The 25,851-nt window shown below is 43.7% G+C and overlaps 1 protein-coding gene across 1 annotated transcript in view; it reads left to right on the plus strand.

The window, feature by feature from the left end:
- LOC126151965 (dipeptidyl peptidase 1-like) overlaps positions 1 to 25,851 on the plus strand; it is a 63,600-nt gene that overhangs the window by 12,697 nt on the left and 25,052 nt on the right. The window contains exons 2-5 of the mRNA XM_049915979.1: positions 10,008 to 10,187; positions 21,152 to 21,303; positions 21,382 to 21,531; positions 23,114 to 23,256. Coding sequence (XP_049771936.1) covers positions 10,022 to 10,187; positions 21,152 to 21,303; positions 21,382 to 21,531; positions 23,114 to 23,256 — 611 coding nt within the window. The 5' untranslated portion in view covers positions 10,008 to 10,021. The remainder of the gene's footprint in view (positions 1 to 10,007; positions 10,188 to 21,151; positions 21,304 to 21,381; positions 21,532 to 23,113; positions 23,257 to 25,851) is intronic.

Genomic DNA, 25,851 nt, shown 5'->3' on the forward strand with positions numbered 1-25,851 from the left:
TATTTGTATGACGTCTGTTAAGATTAAAGAATACTTTTACATGTTTAATTTTCATTGCGTTTCAGTTCTGCACTCTATCTTATGTCGATCCATACATCCATGTTGTCGAATTATCTTACAGAGTCCTAACAGCGCTTTTATTAGTGCTCGTGGAGCGATAATTTGTTTTTCCTGCTTATCCCCAATTTATCTGTTCAAATCTGTTGCACAGGACACATCTGCACAGCAGGGAAAATGTTGGCGCATGCGCTATGTGTCTTGTTTGGAAACAAACTCGTTCCATTCACTCACGGCTCTTGTTGGTGTAACCAGTAATGCAAACTTGGCTCTCACGCTTATATCCAGTACTGCTCCGTTCTGTCTCACTTTTATTTTAGTAGCATTGTCAATTCTACATTAACTTCGATACACAACAGTATTAATACGATTACTAACGAAGAGCTTTGTGATACGACCTATTCTGAGCAATTCCTACAGCGACAGTGAACACATCACTGTTCTTCTTCATCTGGTACTCTGTGTTATGCTGATTGCACAAAGAGACCTTTTCGCTGTTGTGAACGTACTGCCACAGAAACGGGTAACAAAGAGAATTAGTCATAATTACGTTACTGCTGCTTTGCAAGTCAAAATCGACAGAAATATCACCGAAAAACCTCTGAAATTTTGTTGGTAGATTTCTGGTTCTATTTCTATATAAAAATAAAAATGATTTCTGAAAGATCTTCCTACTCTGAGTTCACTGATGAATAATTTAGGCAAAATCTTCGTCAACCTAAAAAATCACAAATCTTTTTTCACATACAGAAAATCAGCAAACTGTAGGCTAACTCTAATGTCTGCCAGAAAGCTGCACGTAGTGAAATTATAAAATGCGATCACTTAAGAAGTGACGTAATGAAATTTCCGTATTACAGGCATTGAATTTGGGTCAGTCTTCGCGCATAAGAAAGAGTCAGTGTACCATTTACCATTTTCCATTTAGAAATAGGGTACTTTTGATTTCCTTCAGTTGTTGGCAGCAGACTGAGCACTTCATGGACATAGAGTTTTCAAGAAGCAAGAAAGCAACTACTCGAAGAGCTTCTGCATCTACACAGATACTCCGCAAACCACCTACGGTGCGTGGCGGAGGATACACCGTACAACTACTACCTGAAACTTCCTGGCCGATTAAAACTGTGTGCCGGACCAAGACTCGACACATGACCCGTTCTCACAACTTTAATTCCACGACTACCTCGTCTCCTACCTTCCAAACTTCACAGAAGCTCTTCGCAAAAGATCCCGAGTTCGAGTCTCGGTCCGGCACACAGTTTTAATCTGCCAGGAAGTTTCGTATCAGCGCACACTACGCTGCAGAGTGAAAATCTCACTCCGGCAACTACTACTTATTTCATTTCCTGTTCCACTCGTAAAGAAAACGATGGAAACGACGATCTATATGCCTCCACAATAGCCCAAATTCCTCGTATCTTATCTTCGTGGCTCTTACGCGCAATGTATGTTGCCGGCATGGAATCAATCGGCCGTCAGTTGCAAATGTCGATTCTTTAAATTTTCTCAGCAGTGCTCCAGATCGTCGCCTTCCCTCCAGGGATTCCCATTTGAGTTCCCGAAGCATCTCCTTAACACTTGCGTGTTGTTCCAACCAACCGGTAACAAATATAGCTGCTTCGATGTCCTCCTTCTATCCGATCTGTACGAATCCCAGACACTAGAGCAATATTCGAGAATAGGTGGCGCCAGCGTCCTATGTGCGGTCTCGTTTACAGGTGAACCACACTTTCCCAAGGTTTTCCCAATAAACCGAAGTTGACCGTTCGCCTTCCCTACCACAGTCCTCACACGTTCGATCCACTTCACAGCGCTTTTCAACATTACGGCCAGATGTTTAAACGACGTGGCTGTGTCAAGATGTACACAACGAATGTTGTATAGAACATTACAGGTTTGTTTTTCCTACTTATCCTCATTTAGTTACATTTTACAGCATTTGCTTGTAGAATATTTCTTTCGCCGTTATACGTACTGCTACCGGTAAGAGATAGGGCACAATCAGTACGTTCGCATATCCATTTGCCACTAAAAATCGACGATACATATTATGAATGTGGGACACACTGCAAGACAAAAAAAGAAAAAAGTCTCACCCCGAAGAATATTTACCGAATAGGACCGAAATCGGTAAATGTGGTATACGTGTAACGACAAACAAATGATTTATTTTCAGCAAAAAAATGGATGATTGACTCAAGAGGAAAATCTCCACACTTCGAGCGAATCGGTATCGCGTTGATTCACCACTGACGCTTATGCAAGCAGTTATTAGGCTTCGCATTGATTGACACAGTTGTTAGATGTCCTCCTGAGGGATATCATGTCATATTCTGTCCAACTGGCGCGTCATATCGTCAAAATCACGACATAGTTGGAGGGCCCTGACCATATTCTTCGAACGTTCTCAGTTGGGGTGAATTCTGGTGACCTTGCTGGTGAAGATAGGTTTTGGCAAGCATGAAGACAAGCAGTAGGAAGTCTCACCGTGTGAAGGTAGATATTATCTTGCTGAAATGTGAGACCTGGATGGATTGCCATGAAGGGCAATCAAATGGGGTGTAGAAAATTTCCGACGTTGCGGTGTGCTGTAAGGGTGCTGCGGCTGACAGCCTAAGAGGTCCTGCTATGAAAAGACATGGCACCCCAGACTATCACTCCTGGTTGCCGGAGAGACGGTAGGCGACACTCAGATTGGTATCCTACCACTGTGCCGTCTACAGACACCTCTTCGGCCTAGAGGTCTTCGGCGATGAGTCCCGTTTCGAACTGAGCCCCTATGAGGGGTAAAAACATGTCTGGAATCGAATCGCTATGGACAGCGGTGGGATACGAAGCTGAATAACGCCTGCCATACAGGCCAACAATACGAGTGACAGTCTGAGCTGCATTCCCTTTTCATAGCAGGACACTTTTGCTTGTGATTCGCGACATCCTTACATCACGTCGATCAGTCGACGACATTCTATGCTCCACATGGAACTGCATTTCGAGAATGGATTATAGACGTAGATCTAATAATTTCATCAGAAGGTGGAACAACTGTGAAAAGGGTGGAGAATGTAGAATCTCCTGGAGCAGTACACATAACAATAGAATTACTGAAGCATGGGTGGAATATTTCAGGAAGTTGTTTAATGAATGCGTGTTACAGGGAGAACACATGCCTAAGGATTGCAATCTGTCATGTGTAAGTCCAATTTATAAGAAACTTAGCTAAGAAGGTCTGTGAAAATTAGTGTTCAGTCGGTCTTGCAAACTCTACTTGGTAGTCTGCATGGTCGTGTTACAAAAGACAAGATTGAGGGGATGCTGATGGACTCTGAAGAGCAATGTGGCCATTTAGTGTTCATAGATATCGAAAGCTGCATGACACAGTGTTGCTGAAGAAAATTGTTTGTAGTTCTGAGCGGGAGTGAACTCGAAAAGACGTATGTTAAAGTATTCGCAACTTATACGCCACTGCAGAGTGTGTAACTGAAGTGCGGAATAAAATGTGTCACAGCACTAACACTTTGTGGTTCAAAAATGGTTCAAATAGCTCTGAGCACTATGGGTCTTAACTTCTGAGGTCATCAGTCCCCTAGAACTACTTAAACCTAACTAACCTAAGGACATCACACACATCGATGCCCGAGGTGTTTTAATTTTGTTAGAGATTTTTATTTTACATTTTTCACCTTTTTGTAATAGTTTTGTTACTGTGTATGATTTACGTTGGTTTTATGTCTCTTTTTATACTCTTCATGTTGTTATTACTGTTACTATGGATATGTGTTATATAGTGACTCTGACATATTATTTTACCCGTTTCCTTTATTTATAGTAACAAAGGATCAATGTTTGTAGACCATGTTCTTTGCAGATGATTCTTCACAGATGGTCAAGTAATGGTGGCCAGTGAAAGAACATTATTAGATGAATACGATAAGTGGGAACTGACAGTAACTTTCGAAAAGACTGAATTCTTGTGTAGTGAAGAATATGTAGGAAACATAGTGAGCCAGCACAACAAGACATGTAAGAAGTTTAAATATTTGGGTAGTATGCTATCGGAAGAGGAAACAAGTAATTTGGAAATACAGTAATGAGTAACAAAAGGGAAAACAGCAATCCAGAAGCTAAACCCTCAGTTGTTGTTGTTGTTGTGGTCTTCAGTCCTGAGACTGGTTTGATGCAGCTCTCTATGCTACTCTATCCTGTGCAAGCTTCTTCATCTCCCAGTACCTACTGCAGCCTACATCCTTCTGAATCTGCTTAGTGTATTCATCTCTTGGTCTCCCTCTTCGATTTTTACCCTCCACGCTGCCCTCCAATACTAAATTGGTGATCCCTCGATGTCTCAGAGCATGTCCTACCAACCGATCCCTTCTTCTAGTCAAGTTGTGTCACAAGCTCCTCGTCTCCCCAATTCTGTTCAATACCTCCTAATTAGTTATGTGATCTACCCATTAGTCTTCAGCATTCTTCTGTAGCACCACATGTCGAAAACTTCTATTCACTTCTTGTCTAAGCTATTTATCGTCCACGTTTCACTGGCTACACTCCATACAAATACTTTCAGAAACGACTTCCTGACATTTAAATCTATAATCGATGTTAACAAATTTTTCTTCTTCAGAAACGCTTACCTTGCCATTGCCAGTCTACATTTTATATCCTCTCTGCTTCGACCATCGTCAGTTACTTTCCTCCCAAAATAGCAAAACTCCTTTACTACTTTAAGTGTCTCATTTCCTAATCTAATTCCCTCAGCATCACCCGACTTAATTCGACTACATTCCATGATCCTCGTTTTGCTTTTGTTGATGTTCATCTTATACGCTACTTTCAAGACACTGTCCATTCCGTTCAACCGCTCTTCCAAGTCCTTTGCTGTCTCTGACAGAATTACACTGCCATCGGCGAACCTCAAAGTTTTTATTTCTTCTCCATGGATTTTAATACCTACTCCGAACTTTTCTTTTGTTTCCTTTACTGCTTGCTCAATATACAGATTCAATAACATCGGGGATAGGCTACAACACTGTCTCACTCCCTTCCCAACCACTGCTTCCCTTTCATGTCCCTCGACTCTTATAACTGCCATCTGGTTTCTGTACAAATTGTAAATAGCCTTTGGCTCCCTGTATTTTACCCCTGCCACTTTAAGAATTTGAAAGAGAGTATTCCAATCAACATTGTCAAAAGCTTTCCCTAAGTCTACAAATGCTAGAAACGTAGGTTTGCGTTTCCTTAATCTTTCTTCTGAAATAAGTCGTAGGGTCAGTATTGCCTCACGTGTTCCAACATATCTACGGAATCCAAACTGATCTTCCCCGAGGTCGGCTTCTATCAGTTTTTTCCATTCGTCTGTAAAGAGTTCGCGTTAGTAATTTGCAGCTGTGACTTATTAAACTGATAGTTCGGTAATTTTCACATCTGTCAACACCTGCTTTCTTTGGGATTGGAATTATTATATTCATCTTGAAGTGTGAGGGTATTTCGCCTGTCTCATACATCTTTCTCACCAGACGGTAGAGTTTTGTCACGACTGGCTCTCCCAAGGCTGTCAGTAGTTGTAATGGAATGTTGTATATTCCGGGGGCCTTCTTTCGACTCATGTCTTTCAGTGCTCTGTCAAACTCTGCACGCAGTATCATATCTTCCATTGCACCTTCATCTACATCCTCTTACATTTCCATAATATTGTCTTCAAGTACATCGCCCTTGTATAGACCCTCTATATACTCCTTCCACCTTTCTGCTTTCCCTTCTTTGCTTAGAACTGGGTTTCCATCTGAGCTCTTGATATTCATGCAAGTGGTTCTCCTTTCTCCAGAGGTCTCTTTAATTTTCCTGTAGGCAATATCTATCTTACCCCTGGTGAGATAAGCCTCTACATCCTTACATTTGTCCTCTAGCCATCCCTGCTTAGCCATTTTGCACTTCCTGTCGATCTCATTTTTGAGACGTTTATATTCCTTTTTGCCTGCTCCATTTACTGCATTTTTATATTTTCTCCTATCATCAATTAAATTCAATATTTCTTCTGTTACCCAAGGGTTTCTACTAGCCTTCATCTTTTTACCTATTTGGTCCTCTGCTGCCTTCACAATTTCATCCCTCAAAGCTACCCATTCTTCTTCTACTGTATTTCTTTTCCCCATTCCTGTCAATTGATCCCTTATGCTCTCCCTGAAATCCTGTACAACCTCTGGTTCTTTCAGTTTATCCAGGTCCCATCTCCTAAAATTCCCACCTTTTTGCAGTTTCTTCAGTTTTAATCTACAGTTCATAACCAATAGATTGTGGTCAGAGTCCACATCCGCCCCTGGAAAAGTCTTACAAGTTAAAACCTGGTTCCTAAATCTCTAGCTTACCATTATATAATCTATCTGATATCTTCTAGTATCTCCCCTCAGTTATGGTCTGCTAATAAGGAACAGCTTGAGTGTGAGGTCGCAAAATGCGAATGACGTTTACGGCATTCGACGCCCTTCATATTGTTTACCGTGCAACCACAATATTAGCTGATAATGCCAACAGGGGGCATGAATGGAGGTATCCAGTGTTGAGCACAGCATGAGGCTACGGAGCGTAGTTCAACTGATTAGTCGACGAGTAACTCAACATGATGCTACAGTGCGAGTGGTTTTGATACAAAAGTAGAGCAACAGCAACGATAAACAAAGCAAACGTTGCATCATATCTACAACCACAGTTGCCGAAGTTGATATTTCGTCAGCAAGGAACGCAAGGAATTTCGCAGAGAGAGAAAGAAGTGGCGGATGAAATATTAGCGTTTCTGCAAGGTGAGTCATTGGGATATATATATATATATATATATATATATATATATATATATATATATATATATATATATATATATATATATATATATGCTCTATTGTGCGAACTATGAACATGAGAAGTACAATGATGATGACACGTGCTTAACAGATGAAAATAATACTGAAAAAGGTGTCTATCAGTGTAGTTCATCGTCCTTGTCGGACAGGGAACAACAAAACCCGTCCACAGTGAAACGTGATAAAGGATAATCGTTGTTCAAGGAGGGGGTACTAAGCATAATTACATACATGGAAGATCATCCGCAGCATAGTGAAAAAACAATTATGAACAGATTTTGAATAAAACCGTGGCAGTATGACCGTGGAGAGTATAAGAAAAATTACGGTTATTCAAAGGTGTACAAAGCCCACTCGTTAGAAAAACTGGTGTTTCCGAGTTTCAAGGGTGTTCGATAGAATTTACAGCACATGCATGATAGTTACCTGTTACGTTATGCACATAAAACAGTGGGCGACAAAAATTACGGGGACTTCAAGGGAAGCAGTGGATGGTTGCATAACTTCAAACACTGCTGGAGAATTGTAATTCGTAAGCTAAGGAAATTACAAACAAACGTCAACATGACGATTCACAGCAAAGTGTGGAATCTGTCCTAAAATTTGTAGCTGAGATATATAGATTCATCCCATCTTCCAGTAAGAAATTTGTTTTCAGCTCTGACTAATCGGGATTTGAAGAGGCAATGAATTTTAAAGGAACTCTGGAAATTAGGGGTACCATGAGAGTTGTATCAATATCAGATAACAACAGTGCCTCTACGGATTCGTATACTTATCATGAATAATAGCCAGCGACACTGCTCTATAACTTGTTTCTGTTTTATATTATTCACGATGAGCCCATTCCGGCATATTGCCATTATCTGGTGCTATGTAAACACATAAGTAAGAGATGGGTCCGTAACTACGACGGAAAAGCTGTTGTGACTTGGCAAGACAGCCAAGCCACTATGCGAGGAAGCCGAAAGGCACGAGTTTAATCTCACGCAGGCTGGCGTGAGGTCTGGAACAGTTAAGCGAATTTATAGTAGCAAATAACGTAGCTGATGGAATACTTAACTTTAATTCATAATTGGTGAACATCGGTCTGACGGTACATGCATCACAAGATAAATACCAAATGATAATGGCGCCTTGCTAGGTCGTAGCAAATGACGTAGCTGAAGGCTATGCTAACTATCGTCTCGGCAAATGAGAGCGTAATTTGTCAGTGAACCATCTCTAGCAAAGTCGGCTGTACAACTGGGGCGAGTGCTAGGACGTGTCTCTAGACCTGCCGTGTGGCGGCGCTCGGTCTGCAATCACTGACAGTGGCGACACGCGGTTCCGTCGTATACTAACGGACCGCAGCCGATTTAAAGGCTGCACCTAGCAAGTGTGGTGTCTGGCGGTGACACCACAAAAGCTATAATACATCGTTAGGTGTAACATCGTACAATTTCTGCTAGGTGTGAACTGAAGATGTATATCTGATTTTAGTTGTTTCCATGTATGCTACTTTTCTGATAGCTTGGATCAGAGCTAGTTTGGATCATTACACGTTTACATAGTTACCATTCTGTTTGTTTTAATTTTATTAGAGATTTTTATTTTACATTTTTTATCTTTTTGTATTAGTTTTTTTAATATGTATGATTTACGTTGGTGTTATGTCTCTTTTTATACTCTTCATGTTATTATTATTGTTACTATGGATATGTGTTATTTAGTGTCTCTGACATATTACTTTACCCGTTTCCTTGATTTATAATAGGAATAAAGTTTTCTATGTAGTTTTTGAGCTTTAGGTCGTTTAGTACATTTGTGGGGTTGCTGTATGCATGTGAATATATCTCTGTTTCCTCAAGGATGTCGATGAATGCTCGGTTCCGCATAATATCGAGGATTTAAATTTTTTTCTGTTTGTCGATGTTGAAGGAATGTGGATGGGTTGTTTTTACTTTCTCTGATGTCTATGTAGAATTTGTGGCATGTGTTACACGAAATTTTGTAAGTGCACCGGTTGTTGTGTATGGTAATTTCCGAGCTGCCTTTGTGAACTTTGTGTTTGAGGTTGCGTGTGTTTTGATATGCAAAGGCGAAGTTGGTTTTGTTGAATAATTCGTTAATTTTGTTCGAGATGTTTCCTAGGTAAGTCGTGGCGACGTATTTTGTTTTATTCTTTTTCGTTGTGTGAACGTTTAGTGCTTTTTTTATGTGCATTGTGCCTTTCTGGTTGTATTTTACTTTAGTATACTTGTGTTACAATTTTGGAGTCATAATCGTTTTCCAGGGCTATGTATTCTATCTCCAGGCAAAAAACATAATCAGGACCAAACCAATAAAAATCGCAAAAAACAACTTAATTCCACGCATCACTTATTTATAATGGGAACTATGTAAACATGTAATATGGCTGATACACCGCCATACAAACTGTCAGAAAAGTAGCATACATGGAAACAACAAAAATAAAATGTACAGCTCCAGTTCACACCTAGAAGAAAGTAATGATTCTAGGAAAAGAGGACTTGGCAGCAAGTATGTTACATGTAAGGTAAAGATACCTAACGATGTATTATAGCTTTTCTAATCATAGCTACAGGCCACTATATCAAGACCATAGCTTACTTACTTACTTACAAAGCACCTGATGATGACAATAAGCGAAATGGGCTCATCATGAATAATATAAAATAAAAACGATTTACAGAGCAGTGTAGCTGGCTATTATCAATAATAATCAAGTCATTAAAAGACATATTTGGCGCTGTAGGTCCTAAAGAACAAAAGTTGTGGATTTGTATACACATAGGACGACTGTTAATCTGCTTAGTAAATTGGCTGGCAAGTTATTTGTTCTCCTGCGACAAGGTGACGATGCTCTGATCCTACGATCCTTTCTCGTGTTGTGATCTTGAAAGGGCGGTAGAGAATATTTGCGTCACGATAAGTAGCATCCCTAAAAGGACTACCGTAGAAAGTAATAGACATCTGGGATAAACATTCAGGGGATGGTACTCATAAGTTTTCGAAGATAATATTGATGGGCTTTCACTGAGAAAACGATTCCAAAATCTTTCCAGACAGGTAATGTGCAATTTGTTTTCATTTCAGTTACCACTAACACAATGAAAGAACTGCTGCATATCGCAGCGTTGGCAGCGCTATTGTCCGTTGTGTCTGCGTGGGCGTCCAGGGTGCACCCCAACTGCAGCTACGCAGACATCGAAGGCAGCTGGGTGTTCTACGAGGGGGAGAGGAACCTCAACAACAGCGCACAGTGCCTGTCTGTCGGTAAGGATGTTCACAGTAGCGCATCAGAGTTGATAGGTTTCACAACATTCACACTGTAGACAACCTGTTGATGGAACACACTTTTCAAAGAGAGAAGTGGAGGGCTACCATCATCAACAACGACTTTCAGTAAATACGATAAAAGCTATAACGAGAATAAGTTTGGTGATCTTAAACTCACGAAACAGTTCTTGATTGCTTTCCCTTTACGTGAAAGTAATTCAAGAGACAAAATTAGTTAAGGTTCCGGATTTCTTAACTTTAAAGTACAAGTTTAAGACAGATATCTATTGCTTTTGGAATATCCCCAAGATCATTTAGCTCTCTAAAAGTACACGTTCCATGGATTTTGTTGTTTAGTGACGGGAATTGGAATTTTATAGTAGAGATTTAGTTCATTGCAACAGTGTATAAAATTATGAACTCATTAAAGGCAGTTGTAGGAAGATTCTTGCAAGTTGCATGTACACCGACGGAAAAAAGTCACAACACAAGAACGAGTTGCACGACATAAACGTAAGTTGGTAAGAGTGTTTCTACATCTGAAAGGTGATGTTATTCAAACTTCGTGCAAGTCACATACAAGTGGCGCTTGTAGCGGCTCTATACGGATGCAAATCAGGTTTGCACAATGAGATTTTCACTCTGCAGCGGGGTGTGCGCTGATATGAAACTTCAGATTTAAACTGTGTGTCGCATCGAGACTCGAACTCGGGACCTTCCGCCTTTCGCGAGCAAGTGCTCTACCATCTGAGCTACCCAAGCACGACTCACGACCCGTCCTCACAGCTTGGAACGTAGAAGACGAGGTACTGGCAGAAGTAAAGCTGTGAGGACGGATCGTGAGTCGTGCTTTGGTAGCTCAGACGGTACAGCACTTGCCCGCGAAAGGCAAAAGGTCCCGAGTTCGAGTCTCGGTCCGGCACACAGTTTTAATGTGCCAGGAAGTTGCAAATCAGGTTTGTTTCAAATACATGCTGTAACAGTCGTGAGAGTTAGTTAGCTTTGAGACTGGACGTAGTGTGTTGAGTTTAATTAAGAATGACTTTAAGACGACAAAGACGCCATTATCAGCACCACATTGAGTTTGAAAGGGGTCGCGTCATATGGCTACGAGAAGTTGGATGTTCCTTCTGCGATAATGCAGAAAGACTTGGCAGGCATGTAGTCAATGTAGATGTTTGTAGGCAGCAGTGGTCATACTATGTACAGTATCAACAAGACCGGACTATGGACGGCCACGTGACACTACCGAGAGGGAAGATCATCATCTTCGGCGTATGACTGGCGCATCATGCTGCATCTGCAGCAGTTGGTATGAATATGGCACAACGAAATTTTACAAATCGGTTACTTCGAGGACAGCTCCGAGCCAGACCATCTGTACCGTGTATTCAACTGACCCAAAACCACCGCCAGTTGTAACATCAACGTCGTCAGAGCTCATTAGAGGGCAGGGTGGAGGTATTTTATGTTTTCTGATTAATCCTGGTTCGACTTGGATGCTAGTGATGGACGCGTGTTGGTTAGAAGGCAAGCAGTTGAAGGCCTGCAATCAACCTGTCTGCGTGCTAGTTACACTGGATTTACATCTGGATTTATGGTAGGGAATGTGATTTCATACAATAGCAGGAGCGCTCTCGTAGTTTTCCCACGCACCTTCCCTGCAGATTAGTACGTCAATGTGGTGATTCGACCTGTTGTGCTGCCATTCATGGACGGGATTCCAGGAGGTGTTTTCCAAAAGGATGACGCTGGCTCACATGCAGCTGCTGTAACTCAACGCGCTCTGCATACTGTCGACACTTTGCCTTGGCCTGCTCCATCACCAGGTCTGTCTCTAATCGCAATCCATCAAATAGGGGACGTCATATGACGACAACTCCCTTGTCTTCCACAACCAGCGTTAACCGTCCCTGTACTGACCAACCAAGTGCAACAATCATGGAACTACAAAATTGTTAAGGCTTTCGTGGCCACTTATTGACAAACTGCCTATTGGCTTCTGTCTCGGGTTCTTCGGCCGACGTTCATCTAATGATTTTTCTGACGTTTCGCCAGCACGAGTGGCTGGCATTGTCAAAGCTTCACCCTCCATTGCCGGCAATGGAGGGTGAAGCTTTGACAATGCCAGCCACTCGTGCTGGCGAAACGTCAGAAAAATCATTAGATGAACGTCGGCCGAAGAACCCGAGACAGCAGCCAATAGGCAGTTTGTCAATCATGGAACTCCATCGCACAAACACTCATTCGCCACCTGTACAACACAATGTATGAACGTTTGCATGTGTGTATTCAACGTTGTGGCTGTTACACTGGCTATTAACGTACCAGCGTTTCACATTAGAAATAGCTTATCTCGCACTCACATAACCTGCTTTCTAGCATGGTTAATCACTTAGATATGTTTCCTAGACCAATGTATTCCCAAGAGGTTATTACTCTACGCTAATAATTTTTTGGTGATGCGGCTTCTTCCGTCAGTGTATATACCGGTGACCGGTAGATTACAACACGGCAGTGAATAATATTATACAAATTCACAATATCAAAAAACTGGATCTGGGCACTATGGGACTTAACATCTGAGGTCATCAGTCCCCTAGAACTTAGAACTCCTTAAACCTAACTAACCTAAGGACATCACACACATCCATGCCCAAGACAGGATTCGAACCTGCGACCACAGCGGTTCCGCCGTTCCAGAATGAAGCGCCTAGAACCGCTCGGCCACAGCGGCCGGCTGCTCAATATCAGGTTTTGAATGTAGTATGAAGCAGCCTAGTGAAAGCCACTAAACGCCGTGGAGACGGGTCAGAAACACTGCAAGAACGTCTCGATCGATTTGATTCTGAGCCGAAAAATGGTGGCACTTGTTCTTGGAAGACATAGAATCAAAACTTAGCTCAGCACTGAAATATATAGCGTGTACAGCTACTTCAAGGAGAGGGGCAATAACTTACGAACTAATCCTCCTAGGTGTACTACAGTGGTTAAGTATATTTCTATAAAAAGAAGACTAGCAATGTTTGTGATGAAGCCTGATTGGATTACTGTTCCTACTGTATGAATGTAAAATTATGGATTCAGCGTCCCTAACCAAAAATCGAATGGCTATTCCCAACACTTGCAGCTGTGTATCAGAACTGAACAAATGAACCGCGTGACTGCTACGGTCGCAGGTTCGAATCCTGCCTCGGGCATGGATGTGTGTGATGTCCTTAGGTTAGTTAGGTTTAAGTAGTTCTAAGTTCTAGGGGACTGATTACCACGGCTGTTGAGTCCCATAGTGCTCAGAGCCATTTGAACCATTTTTGAACTCAACAAATGCCTGCACAGAACTGATGACAAGCAACGCCGCTCTATCTCTGTCTCTCCCTCTCTCTCTCTGTCTCTCTCTCTCACACACTTACACGCGCGCACGCTCATACGTACACACACACAAACACAAACACACACACATGTACACAACTACTCATCTACAGACATAAACAGTTATGAAATTATAATAACGTTCTGTATCTGACGAGCTAATATGGCCTAGCGCTCAACTCACGCAAAGCAGCTGAGTGTAAATATCGTTAGTGCAAATTTTCGAGCGTAAAGTTGTGGATGTTGACCCAGAAACTCAATTAAACAACCTGAGCCTCAATAATTGTAATTGTAGTAGAATTCAACTAAATCGGCTGAGTACGACACTAACTGTTCACCTTAGAAACTAATATACAAAAACATAGTTTCGAAAAAAAATGAAGCGTGCACCTTTGATGATACTTAGAGCTGGTTCAAAGAGCTGTCCCGCTTACCAAACGTAGCAGTCGACAACAGCTGGAGTTAGTGAACGTTAGGCGTTATAAGGGAAAGTTTGGCTTGCCGTCCACAAGTGACAGGTAGGGACCGCAGCTTGTGGTCGGGCGATAGCGTTCTCGCTTCCCGCGCCCGGGTTCCCGGGTTCGATTCCCGGCGGGGTCAGGGATTTTCTCTGCCTCGTGATGCCTGGGTGTTGTGTGATGTCCTTAGGTTAGTTAGGTTGAAGTAGTTCTAAGTTCTAGGGGACTGATGACCATAGCTGTTAAGTCCCATAGTGCTCAGAGCCATTTGAACCATTTGAATTTGACAGGTAGCAATAAAGGATTCAAATTCACGAATAGCACGCATAATGATAGGGAAACATCATACTTTACATGCAAACGTAATACAGAGTTGATTAAAATCTACTTATGCATTTAAACTTCCATAAAGACTTAAAAGGCCGATAGTGGCGGTGTAAATATAAAAGCCCTGGCTTCTGTTGTGTATATGATAGCACCATTTCATCCTGCAAACAGCTAGCCAGACAAAGGTTACGCCACGCCGGAAGACGACTATTGTTACTCTGTGGATGCCCTTTAGTACTGCCAACGGAGTGATAACTTGACCTGGAGCGGGGCCTGTGGAACGATGTTAGTCCGCCTCAATCTCCGAGTTATAAACCGTACAGTAATAAAAGGTCACACATCATGACGACAGGAGTAACACTGCTGTGCCTCTCATGGACATTAGTAGAATGAGACCTGTCCCCAGAGCACTGACACACTCGATGACGATGGTCATCCAGGGTACTGCAATACCGCGATTCATCAATGAACAAAATGCGAAGACATTCATCAGCAGTCTATGTTTCTCGCCAAGGGCACCAACCCAAATCTGGATACTGCACAATTCGAACAACCGACCATGTGGAAGCTCTTGTCAAGAACTGTGTCACATGCTGATAACGCTGTCTCACACGAGAACATGGCATTTCCATCTCCTGCACAGCAATCACTCAGCATATGTTCACGCCCCTATACGCTGATCAACCGTCCCACTAACATACAAACCCGTCCACGTGACAAATGACTGTTAGCCAGATACATGTACATGTTGTAACAGTGAGCTTGTTCTCCTTTTGTAGAAGGCGCGTGATCTATCTGAGATTGACCGAGGGCATATTGTGGTGGCCTGAAGGCTCGGCACGTGAATATCGGAAACTGCACGACTTATCGGCTATTTGAAGGACGCTGTGGTGAGTGTCTTCAAGACGTGGCAAAACCAAGGTGAAACCACGTCCAGATGTCGTTGGGTTGGACGGCCATCCCTCATTACAGATGTCTAACGTCATAGGCTGGGTAGACTAGTAAAACAGGCGGCGAACTGCGGCGGAACTAACTTTAAAGCTGTATAGACTTGAAGTGTCCCTGAACACACAGGGCAGCGGACACCCCTAAGGATGGGCCTTCGCAACCGACGTCTCATGGGTGAGCCAATGTTAACACGACTACATCATAAGCTTCTACTGGAATGGACACACGGCCATCGGCACTGGACGTTGGCTCAGTGGCAGTGCGTTGATCTAATGAATCCCGATACCTCGTGCGTCATGCCGATGGGAGGGCGCGCATCCCTTGTCTTCCAGCGGAATAGCTCCTTGACACCTGTACTGCGGGAACGAGACAAGCTGGGGCGGCTCCATTATCCTCTCGAGGACACTCACGTGGCCACCCTTGAGTACAGTGCAACTCGTGCAAGGCACCGTGACGGCCACCGAAATGTTGTACACTGGTTTCGGACCACGTAGACCCCTTCATGACGTTCATGTTTCCAGACAGCAGTGACATTTTTCAGCAAGATAATGCGTCATGGCACAAGGCCAGGAATGTGATGGAGTGTTTCGAGGAACACAGTGGCGATATCCAATAGAGTGCTGGCCTCCCAGCTCGCCAGATCTGAACCCGATCGAACACATCTGAACGTGACGTCAGAACTCATCGCGTCACTCCCCGGAATGTGCAAATGTGGTGCCAACTCCCTCCAGCGGCCTGCCAAGTCATCTTTGCTTCCATGCCACAACACATCGCCGCTGTTATCCGGACCCAAGATCGACATACCGGTTGCTAGATAGTTGGTCATAATGTTCTGGCTGATCAGTGTATCATCTAGCAGGCCTCGTGACAGCACCAAACAAGAACAAAACTAATGCGCTCTGGCGGCCGCTCTACTTCTTACGGAGGATTAAAACTATAATCATTTGCATAGCAACCGATGGTGTGGACGTGTTGGTTCAAATGGCTCTGAGCACTATAGGACCCAACATCTGAGGTCATAAGACCGTAGGACTTAGAACTACTTAAACCTAACTAACCTAAAGATATCACACACATCCATGCCCGAGGCAGGATTCGAACCTGCGACCGTAGCGGTCGCGTGGTTCCAGACTGTAGCGAATAGAACTGCTCGGCCACACCGTCCGGTGGCGTGTACGTGTAAGAATCTACACTGCTTCACGTCTGCTGTGCAGCGAGCTACCTTAATTTAAGTATTAACTGTATTTTTCTTACTTGTCACTTCTTCTTCCGTGTGTATTTGCTTTTAGGAAGCTTTAATTGTCGGGTGCTATTAATAGTGTTCCATAGATTTCGTGTTTGTTTTGAATACAGTCAGAGAGAGTCCCTTTAGTCAGCCATAGTGCCAGTAGAGTCAGTGTCGTCGTAACTGCCGTCTGCTACACGTCTGCTGTGCAGCGAGCTACCTTAATTTAAGTATTAACTGTATTTTTCTTACTTGTCACTTCTTCTTCCATGTGTATTTGCTTTTAGGAAGCTTTAATTGTCGGGTGCTATTAATAGTGTTCCATAGATTTCGTGTTTGTTTTGAATACAGTCAGAGAGAGTCCCTTTAGTCAACCATAGTGCCAGTAGTGCTAGTGTTTGTTTTCAATACAGTCCAGAGACAGGTAGTGCTATTTTCATTGTTTTCTACAAGAAGTGGCTAGCAACCACAGTTTAGTGAATAAACAGTCGCCTTTAGTGAATTAGCAGTCTAGTTAAAGGTTGATTAACTCTCTTCAGTAAATTGATTCCTTAGGATGCATAGGATGTGTGACTGCTGTGTATGGACGCAGGAGGAGCTGGCCACTGTTCACGAACAGATGAGCGTGTTGATGGCCGGGGTCAGCCGTCTTCAGGCTGCTGCCTCGGAGTGTAGCGGCAGTGAGGAGTCTGGTGCGTCGCAAGGTACACCCCAGGTGTTACATGCTTCACCCACTGTCCCTGCTGTCGAGACATCTTCGCGGGTACCGGGCGCGGTTGGGCCACCCTCTCCCCAAGGGGAGTGGCGGGTTCAGCGGCGTTCGCGGCGCACGAGGTGGAGGGTCAATGTGGAGGCTGGCCGTGTGGCATCGCCCGCTCTGCCTGTGAGTGGACATGTGGCTGCTCCTTCAGCAAGGTCCGAGCAGGCACACGGGGGGAGGGGTTTATTAGTTATTGGGAGCTCCAACGTTAGGCGGGTGATGGAGCCCCTTAGGGAAATAGCGGGAAGGTCGGGGAAGAAGGCCAGTTTTCACTCTGTCTGCTTGCCGGGGGTCTCATCCGAGATGTGGAGGAGGCCCTACCGGCGGCGATAGAGAGCACTGGGTGCACCCGACTGCAAATTGTTGCTCATGTCGGCACCAATGACTCCTGCCGTCTGGGTTCAGAGGTCATCCTCAGTTCGTACAGGCGGTTGGCGGAATTGGTGAAGGCGGATAGCCTCGCTCGCGGGGTGAAATCAGAGCTAACTATTTGTAGTATCGTTCCCAGAACCGATCGCGGTCCTCTGGTTTGGAGCCGAGTGGAAGGCTTAAACCAGAGGCTCAGACGATTCTGCGGAGATCTGGGGTGCAAATTTCTCGACCTCCGCTATCGGGTGGAGAAATGTAGGGTCTCCCTGAACAGGTCAGGCGTGCACTACACGCCGGAAGCGGCTACAAGGGTAGCGGAGTACGTGTGGAGTGCACATGGGGGTTTTTTAGGTTAGAGAATCCCCTCCCTAGGCCCAACAAGACGCCTCCTGAGACGCGGCAAGGTAGGAGTAGGCAAAATGCAACTGGGAATAACAATATTAATGTGCTAATAGTAAACTGCAGGAGCGTCTACAGAAAGGTCCCAGAACTGCTCTCATTAATAAACGGTCACAACGCCCATATAGTACTAGGGACAGAAAGTATGCTGAAACCAGACGTAAACAGTAATGAAATCCTAAACTCAGATTGGAATGTATACCGCAGAGACAGGCTGGACAGTGAAGGAGGAGGCGTGTTTATAGCGATAAGAAGTGCAATAGTATCGAAGGAAATTGACGGAGATCCGAAATGTGAAATGATTTGGGTGAAGGTCACGGTTAAAGCAGGCTCAGACATGGTAATTGGATGTCTCTATAGGCCCCCTGGCTCAGCAGCTGTTGTGGCTGAGCACCTGAAGTATAGTCTGGAAAATATTTCGAGTAGATTTCCCCACCATGTTATAGTTCTGGGTGGAGATTTTAATTTGCCGGATATAGACTGGGAGACTCAAACGTTCATAACGGGTGGCAGGGACAAAGAATCCAGTGAAATTTTTTTAAGTGCTTTATCTGAAAACTACCTTGAGCAGTTAAACAGAGAAACAACTCGTGGCGATAACATATTAGACCTTCTGGTGACAAACAGACCCGAACTATTTGAAAAAGTTAACGCAGAACAGGGAATCAGCGATCATAATGCGGTTACGGCATCGATGATTTCAGCCGTAAATAGGAATATTAAAAAGGGTAGGAAGATTTTTCTGTTTAGAAAAAGTGACAAAAAGCAGATTTCAGAGTATCTGTTGGCTCAACACAAAAGTTTTGTCTCAAGTACAGATAGTGTTCAGGATCAGTGGACAAAGTTCAAAACCGTCGTACATAATGCGTTAGATGAGTATGTGCCAAGCAAGATCGTAAGAGATGGAAAAGAGCCACCGTGGTACAACAACCGAGTTAGAAAACTGCTGCGGAAGCAAAGGGAACTTCACAGCAAACATAAACATAGCCAAAGCCTTGCAGACAAACAAAAATTACGCGAAGCGAAATGTAGTGTGAGGAGGGCTATGCGTGAGGCGTTCAATGAATTCGAAAGTAAAGTTCTATGTACTGACTTGGCAGAAAATCCTAAGAAAGTTTGGTCTTATGTCAAAGCGGTAGATGGATCAAAACAAAATGTCCAGACACTCTGTGACCAAAATGGTACTGAAACAGAGGATGACAGACTAAAGGCCGAAATACTAAATGTCTTTTTCCAAAGTTGTTTCACAGAGGAAGATTGCACTGTAGTTCCTTCTCTAGATTGTCGCACAGATGACAAAATGGTAGATATCGAAATAGACGACAGAGGGATAGAGAAACAATTAAAATCGCTCAAAAGAGGAAAGGCCTCTGGACCTGATGGGATACCAGTTCAATTTTACACAGAGTACGCGAAGGAACTTGCCCCCCTTCTTGCAGTGGTGTACCGTAGGTCTCTAGAAGAGCGTTGCGTTCCAAAGGATTGGAAAAGGGCACAGGTCATCCCCGTTTTCAAGAAGGGACGTCGAACAGATGTGCAGAACTATAGACCTATATCTCTAACGTCGATCAGTTGTAGAATTTTGGAACACGTATTGTGTTCGAGTATAATCACTTTTCTGGAGACTAGAAATCTGCTCTGTAGGAATCAGCGTGGGTTTCGAAAAAGACGGTCATGTGAAACCCAGCTCTCGCTATTCGTCCACGAGACTCAGAGGGCCATAGACACAGGTTCACAGGTAGATGCCGTGTTTCTTGACTTCCGCAAGGCGTTCGATACAGTTCCCCACAGTCGTTTAATGAACACAGTAAGAGCATATGGACTATCAGACCGATTGTGTGATTGGATTGAGGAGTTCCTAGATAACAGGACGCAGCATGTCATTCTTAATGGAGAGAAGTCTTCCGAAGTAAGAGTGATTTCAGGTGTGCCGCAGGGGAGTTTCATAGGACCGTTGCTATTCACAGTATACATAAATGATCTGGTGGATGACATCGGAAGTTCACTGAGGCTTTTTGAAGATGATGCTGTGGTGTATCGAGAGGTTGTAACAGTGGAAAATTGTACTGAAATGCAGGGGGATCTGCAGCGAATTGACGCATGATGCAGGGAATGGCAATTGAATCTCAATGTAGACAAGTGTAATGTGCTGCGAATACACAGAAAGATAGATCCTTTATCATTTACCTACAAAATAGCAGGCCAGCAACTGGAAGCAGTTAATACCATAAATTATCTGGGAGTACGCATTAGGAGTGATTTAAAATGGAATGATCATATAATGTTGATCGTCGGTAAAGCAGATGCCAGACTGAGATTCATTGGAAGAATCCTAAGGAAATGCAATCCGAAAACAAAGGAGGTAGGTTACAGTACGCTTGTTCGCCCACTGCTTGAATACTGCTCAGCAGTGTGGGATCCGTACCAGATAGGGTTGATAGAAGATATAGAGAAGATCCAACGGAGAGCAGCGCGCTTCGTTACAGGATCATTTAGTAATCGCGAAAGCGTTACGGAGATGATAGATAAACTCCAGTGGAAGACTCTGCAGGAGAGACGCTCAGTAGCTCGGTACGGGCTTTTGTCAAAGTTTCGAGAACATACCTTCACCGAAGAGTCAAGCAGTATATTGCTCCCTCCTACGTATATATCGCGAAGAGACCATGAGGATAAAATCAGAAAGATTAGAGCCCACACTGAGGCATACCGACAATCCTTTCCACGAACAATACGAGACTGGAATAGAAGGGAGAACCGATAGAGGTACTCAAGTTACCCTCCGCCACACACCGTCAGGTGGCTTGCGGAGTATGGATGTAGATGTAGATGTAGATGACATACAGACATCCAACCGTGTCTTCTGGATGTTTCATTTTTTTTCTCGGGCAGTGTATGTCTTACAGTTCTTCGGAATAATTACAGTTTTTTCATTAGTTCGCCACTCAGCTAATCACTGCTCTTACACTCTTTGCCAACTACGAACAGAACGACTTTTTAAATTGTGGACGATGTTTTGTTGAGACTAACTTATCATTGAACTGCTTGACGTGATACTGAAAACTGCATGTTCCGATTCATCGAAGTTATGAGCTGTTTTCCTTCACAGATCCAGTTCGAGTAACGAAACTACAACTGTACTACCCCAATCAGGCGACCGACCAGTTCGGCAACGTTGGTACGTGGACCTTACTCTACAATACCGCATTTGAAGTTTTAATCAATGGAAGAAAATATTTTGCATTTAGTTACGCAGAAATGGTAAGTCCACGTGCTAAGCATGAATAAAATATTTCATCATTTATATTCTGCTCATTAACTGGTTTCATTTGCTGGCAGATTGACAACTACTTCATCAGAAGTCTGTGCAACCAGACGTATCCTGGATGGTCTTACGATGTTACTCTCAGACACTGGTCCTGTTTCTATGGGGTCAAGGAAACTCAGACTGGTGCTAAACTCCACGCTGACAACTTCAAGACAGCGCAGGCAAGTGAAGCCTCATGGTCGGGGAAAGTATTTTCGCGGAAATTTAGCGTATTTATGAGGTTGTATTTATTTGGCGCATTATACACTCCTGGAAATTGAAATAAGAACACCGTGAATTCATTGTCCCAGGAAGGGGAAACTTTATTGACACATTCCTGGGGTCAGATACATCACATGATCACACTGCCAGAACCACAGGCTCATAGACACAGGCAACAGAGCATGCACAATGTCGGCACTAGTACAGTGTATATCCACCTTTCGCAGCAATGCAGGCTGCTATTCTCCCATGGAGACGATCGTAGAGATGCTGGATGTAGTCCTGTGGAACGGCTTGCCATGCCATTTCCACCTGGCGCCTCAGTTGGACCAGCGTTCGTGCTGGACGTGCAGACCGCGTGAGACGACGCTTCATCCAGTCCCAAACATGCTCAATGGGGGACAGATCCGGAGATCTTGCTGGCCAGGGTAGTTGACTTACACCTTCTAGAGCACGTTGGGTGGCACGGGATACATGCGGACGTGCATTGTCCTGTTGGAACAGCAAGTTCCCTTGCCGGTCTAGGAATGGTAGAACGATGGGTTCGATGACGGTTTGGATGTACCGTGCACTATTCAGTGTCCCCTCGACGATCACCAGTGGTGTACGGCCAGTGTAGGAGATCGCTCCCCACACCATGATGCCGGGTGTTGGCCCTGTGTACCTCGGTGGTATGCAGTCCTGATTGTGGCGCTCACCTGCACGGCGCCAAACACGCATACGACCATCATTGGCACCAAGGCAGAAGCGACTCTCATCGCTGAAGACGACACGTCTCCATTCGTCCCTCCATTCACGCCTGTCGCGACACCACTGGAGGCGGGCTGCACGATGTTGGTTCGTGAGCGGAAGACGGCCTAACGGTGTGCGGGACCGCAGCCCAGCTTCATGGAGACGATTGCGAATGGTCCTCGCCGATACCCCAGGAGAAACAGTGTCCCTAATTTGCTGGGAAGTGGCGGTGCGGTCCCCTACGGCACTGCGTAGGATCCTACGGTCTTGGCGTGCATCCGTGCGTCGCTGCGGTCCGGTCCCAGGTCGACGGGCACGTGCACCTTCCGCCGACCACTGGCGACAACCTCGATGTACTGTGGAGACCTCACGCCCCACGTGTTGAGCAATTCGGCGGTACGTCCACCCGGCCTCCCGCATGCCCACTATACGCCCTCGCTCAAAGTCCGTCAACTGCACATACGGTTCACGTCCACGCTGTCGCGGCATGCTACCAGTGTTAAAGACTGCGATGGAGCTCCGTATGCCACGGCAAACTGGCTGACACTGACGGCGGCGGTGCACAAATGCTGCGCAGCTAGCGCCATTCGACGGCCAACACCGCGGTTCCTGGTGTGTCCTCTGTGCCGTGCGTGTGATCATTGCTTGTACAGCCCTCTCGCAGTGTCCGGAGCAAGTATGGTGGGTCTGACACACTGGTGTCAATGTGTTTTTTTTTCCATTTCCAGGAGTGTATGTTCGAAACATTAATTCTTAGAAACATTGTGTTGCCACGAAGTCAACCTACATTTATAAACCGTTACTTTTCAGAATAACTTCGTAATGACGACGGAGCACCAACAGAAAATCGTCAGAGAAATCAATAGCAAGCAGAATTCGTGGAAGGCTAACGCGTACGAGCAGTTCAATGGAAAAACGGCAGAGGAAATGTTCCGAATGTCTGGAGGTCGGAGGTACTATTAACTAAAACATAAGTAACACGATTATAAACATAAGTTTCGTATTATGCAAGTGAATAATGTAAGTGTGATACCTCCTTCCCCCCCCCCCCCCCCGCCATAAGGACACTTGCCACCGATACTACACCACCTAAGAAATGATTTATGTCAGTGTGAAACGTAGACTACCTTCAAAAAGTATCTTTCCTTTTCCTGTTTAAAACTGACACAGCAGCTAATCTGTTGTGTTACAAGCCACGCTTTTTGATCAACAGGGAACCAGAGTGCGCCATTGGTGCACGAAGCTCAGCTATTGGATATTAAATTTCATTCCAAGTATCAAACAATGTCGCGCAGGGGGTATCATACGTTTTAAAGAATTAGTTCAGTCCAAAATGTCTTATAGATACTTACATAACTTACCTCAAAGCTGCAATAGCAAATGCTGATGCTTAACCAAGTTATCAATCCATCCAGTCTTTATCTCCCCGTGAAACAAGAACTATCAGCATGTGATCGAGACCCCAAAATCGAAATGACTGTGATGTATCAGTTGCTCACATAAGTGGCGTGAAAGATCAAGTCGTCAGGTTGGGCACCACATTTAAAACAGCCGCAACACGTGTGCAAAATTTTGACTGTAAAGTCACAGCGAAACAAAATCTGACCTAGTTTAAATGTTTATGTACGAAATAAACGATCGTATGCTATCACGTGTAGCCATCTAAAACGACACAGTGACACCTGCATAGTATGTTGTTTCAATGTTTCACTGTTCCTACCGTAAACATGATCGGTTGGTTCTGAGATGCCTGTACCGGAGTTTGTGACATTCTCCTTGTGATACACTGACTCTGTGTTCTTGAAATTCGGTTGCATATTTACCTCTGCTAACTTACATGTACTGCCGGCTGATGCGGCGCGCTTACAGGAGGGATACGTTACAGTTCCTGAAATTCAGTATTATGACTTTCGTGACTCCCCTAAATAGCTTAAGGCCTACAGGAGGAATGAAAGCATGGCCAAAACATCTGCATATCCCTACACACTCCGTGCTCGTCTTCCGTGTGTAATCACCTCATTGTCGACAGGACGTTAAATTCTAGTTTTCCTTCAGATGTACTCCATTATTTTATTGTTGTCAGCTTTCCCGAATGACATATGAACTACCTAACGACAAGGGAACTTTCCTGATTACGTGGACGTTTTGTATCACATAGCACTCACAAATCAAGTTTGTTATTGTTTATGAAGTTCCAGTGTACTGATAGATTATAGAACTAGCAATTTGGGTTGTTAAGTGTATAGTTTCCTTCTTTATCCATCACACTTGCGACAATGATTACTACTTCGTCGTGACTAGTTTCGGACCGTCGCGTGCATTTTCAAATCGGGGCCTTAGACGTAAATGTATTCATACAGTTCCTACCGATGTGTAGGGTACGTCGTATGATTACTAATGTACGTGGGCACATTGGTGGGAACTGTATGAATACACTTACGTCTAAGGCCATGTTTAGAAAATGGATGTGATGATTCGAAACTAGTTACCACAAAGAAATGACTATTATCTAAACTGCGAATGAAGGAAAACAAAGATTTATTCTTACTGACAGGTTATTCGGCACACACATATAAATGTTACACTCGTTGGAAGACTGTTAATACAATTTGTATTATTCTGCTCGTACAGGAGAGAACATTTTAATTCTTTCATTTTTTCAAGTTGAGTTATCTTCACAGAAACCTCACCCCATTTCTCTAACGTATAACAGCTCGTGTTCTGCTGTGGTTTCAATAAGAAATTTAGATCTCAAGAGGATTTTAATTTTGAAGAACAGATTTAAATTTTTTACTCATTTGAATGTGGAAAACTACAACTGTGATGAATAAAATTTCTCAGAAATGACACTAAGCAGTGATTGGTCCGACAGAATGAATCCGATGTATGTGCGTTTCATATAATTACTTCCGTCTCCGGATTCAGAAACTTCTCGCTAAGAGACTTCAGTCAAGCACTAACGCTGCTGAAAGCAATTAAAAAACAAATTGAGCGACGTGATCCAGTGGTAAGATGATGTGACTTTTATTCACAAGGATGGCTGTCTAAATCGCCAATTAGGCTTCTAGATTTGGATTTTTTGTGATTTTTATATGACTTAAGAAGAATGATGAAATTTTTCTCCGTTTGACATGATCTACTTCTTTTCCCAATTCGAGCTTGTGTTCCATGCACAACGGCCTCGTCATCGCCGGGACGTTAGACAGTTTATTTTCTTTCGCTTTAATGAAAATTTCTGGAAAGCAGTCTCCAGATTAAAACAAATATAGGGAACTTTACTGTGCACAGGTTGTGTCGAAGAGCTCAAATACTGAAAACATGCTCTTTATAAACTGTCATTACAAAATTATTTACAGGGAAATGTTATCAGTGCAAATTTATCCGAGCCAATTGTATCATCGGAAACTAAACGTGTGAAAGTTTCCCGAAACTGCAACTGAATGAAAGAAGCAGATGCATTTAGTATCACAGAAGTCATCCTGAAAGAGGATTCGAAAAATCTCCGGAAAAGGACCTGAAGGTAAAGAAATATCCCGACGTAGAGAGAG

This window comes from Schistocerca cancellata, chromosome 1 (genome assembly GCF_023864275.1).
Source record: "Schistocerca cancellata isolate TAMUIC-IGC-003103 chromosome 1, iqSchCanc2.1, whole genome shotgun sequence".
In the NCBI taxonomy this organism is placed as follows: Eukaryota; Metazoa; Arthropoda; class Insecta; order Orthoptera; family Acrididae; genus Schistocerca; species Schistocerca cancellata.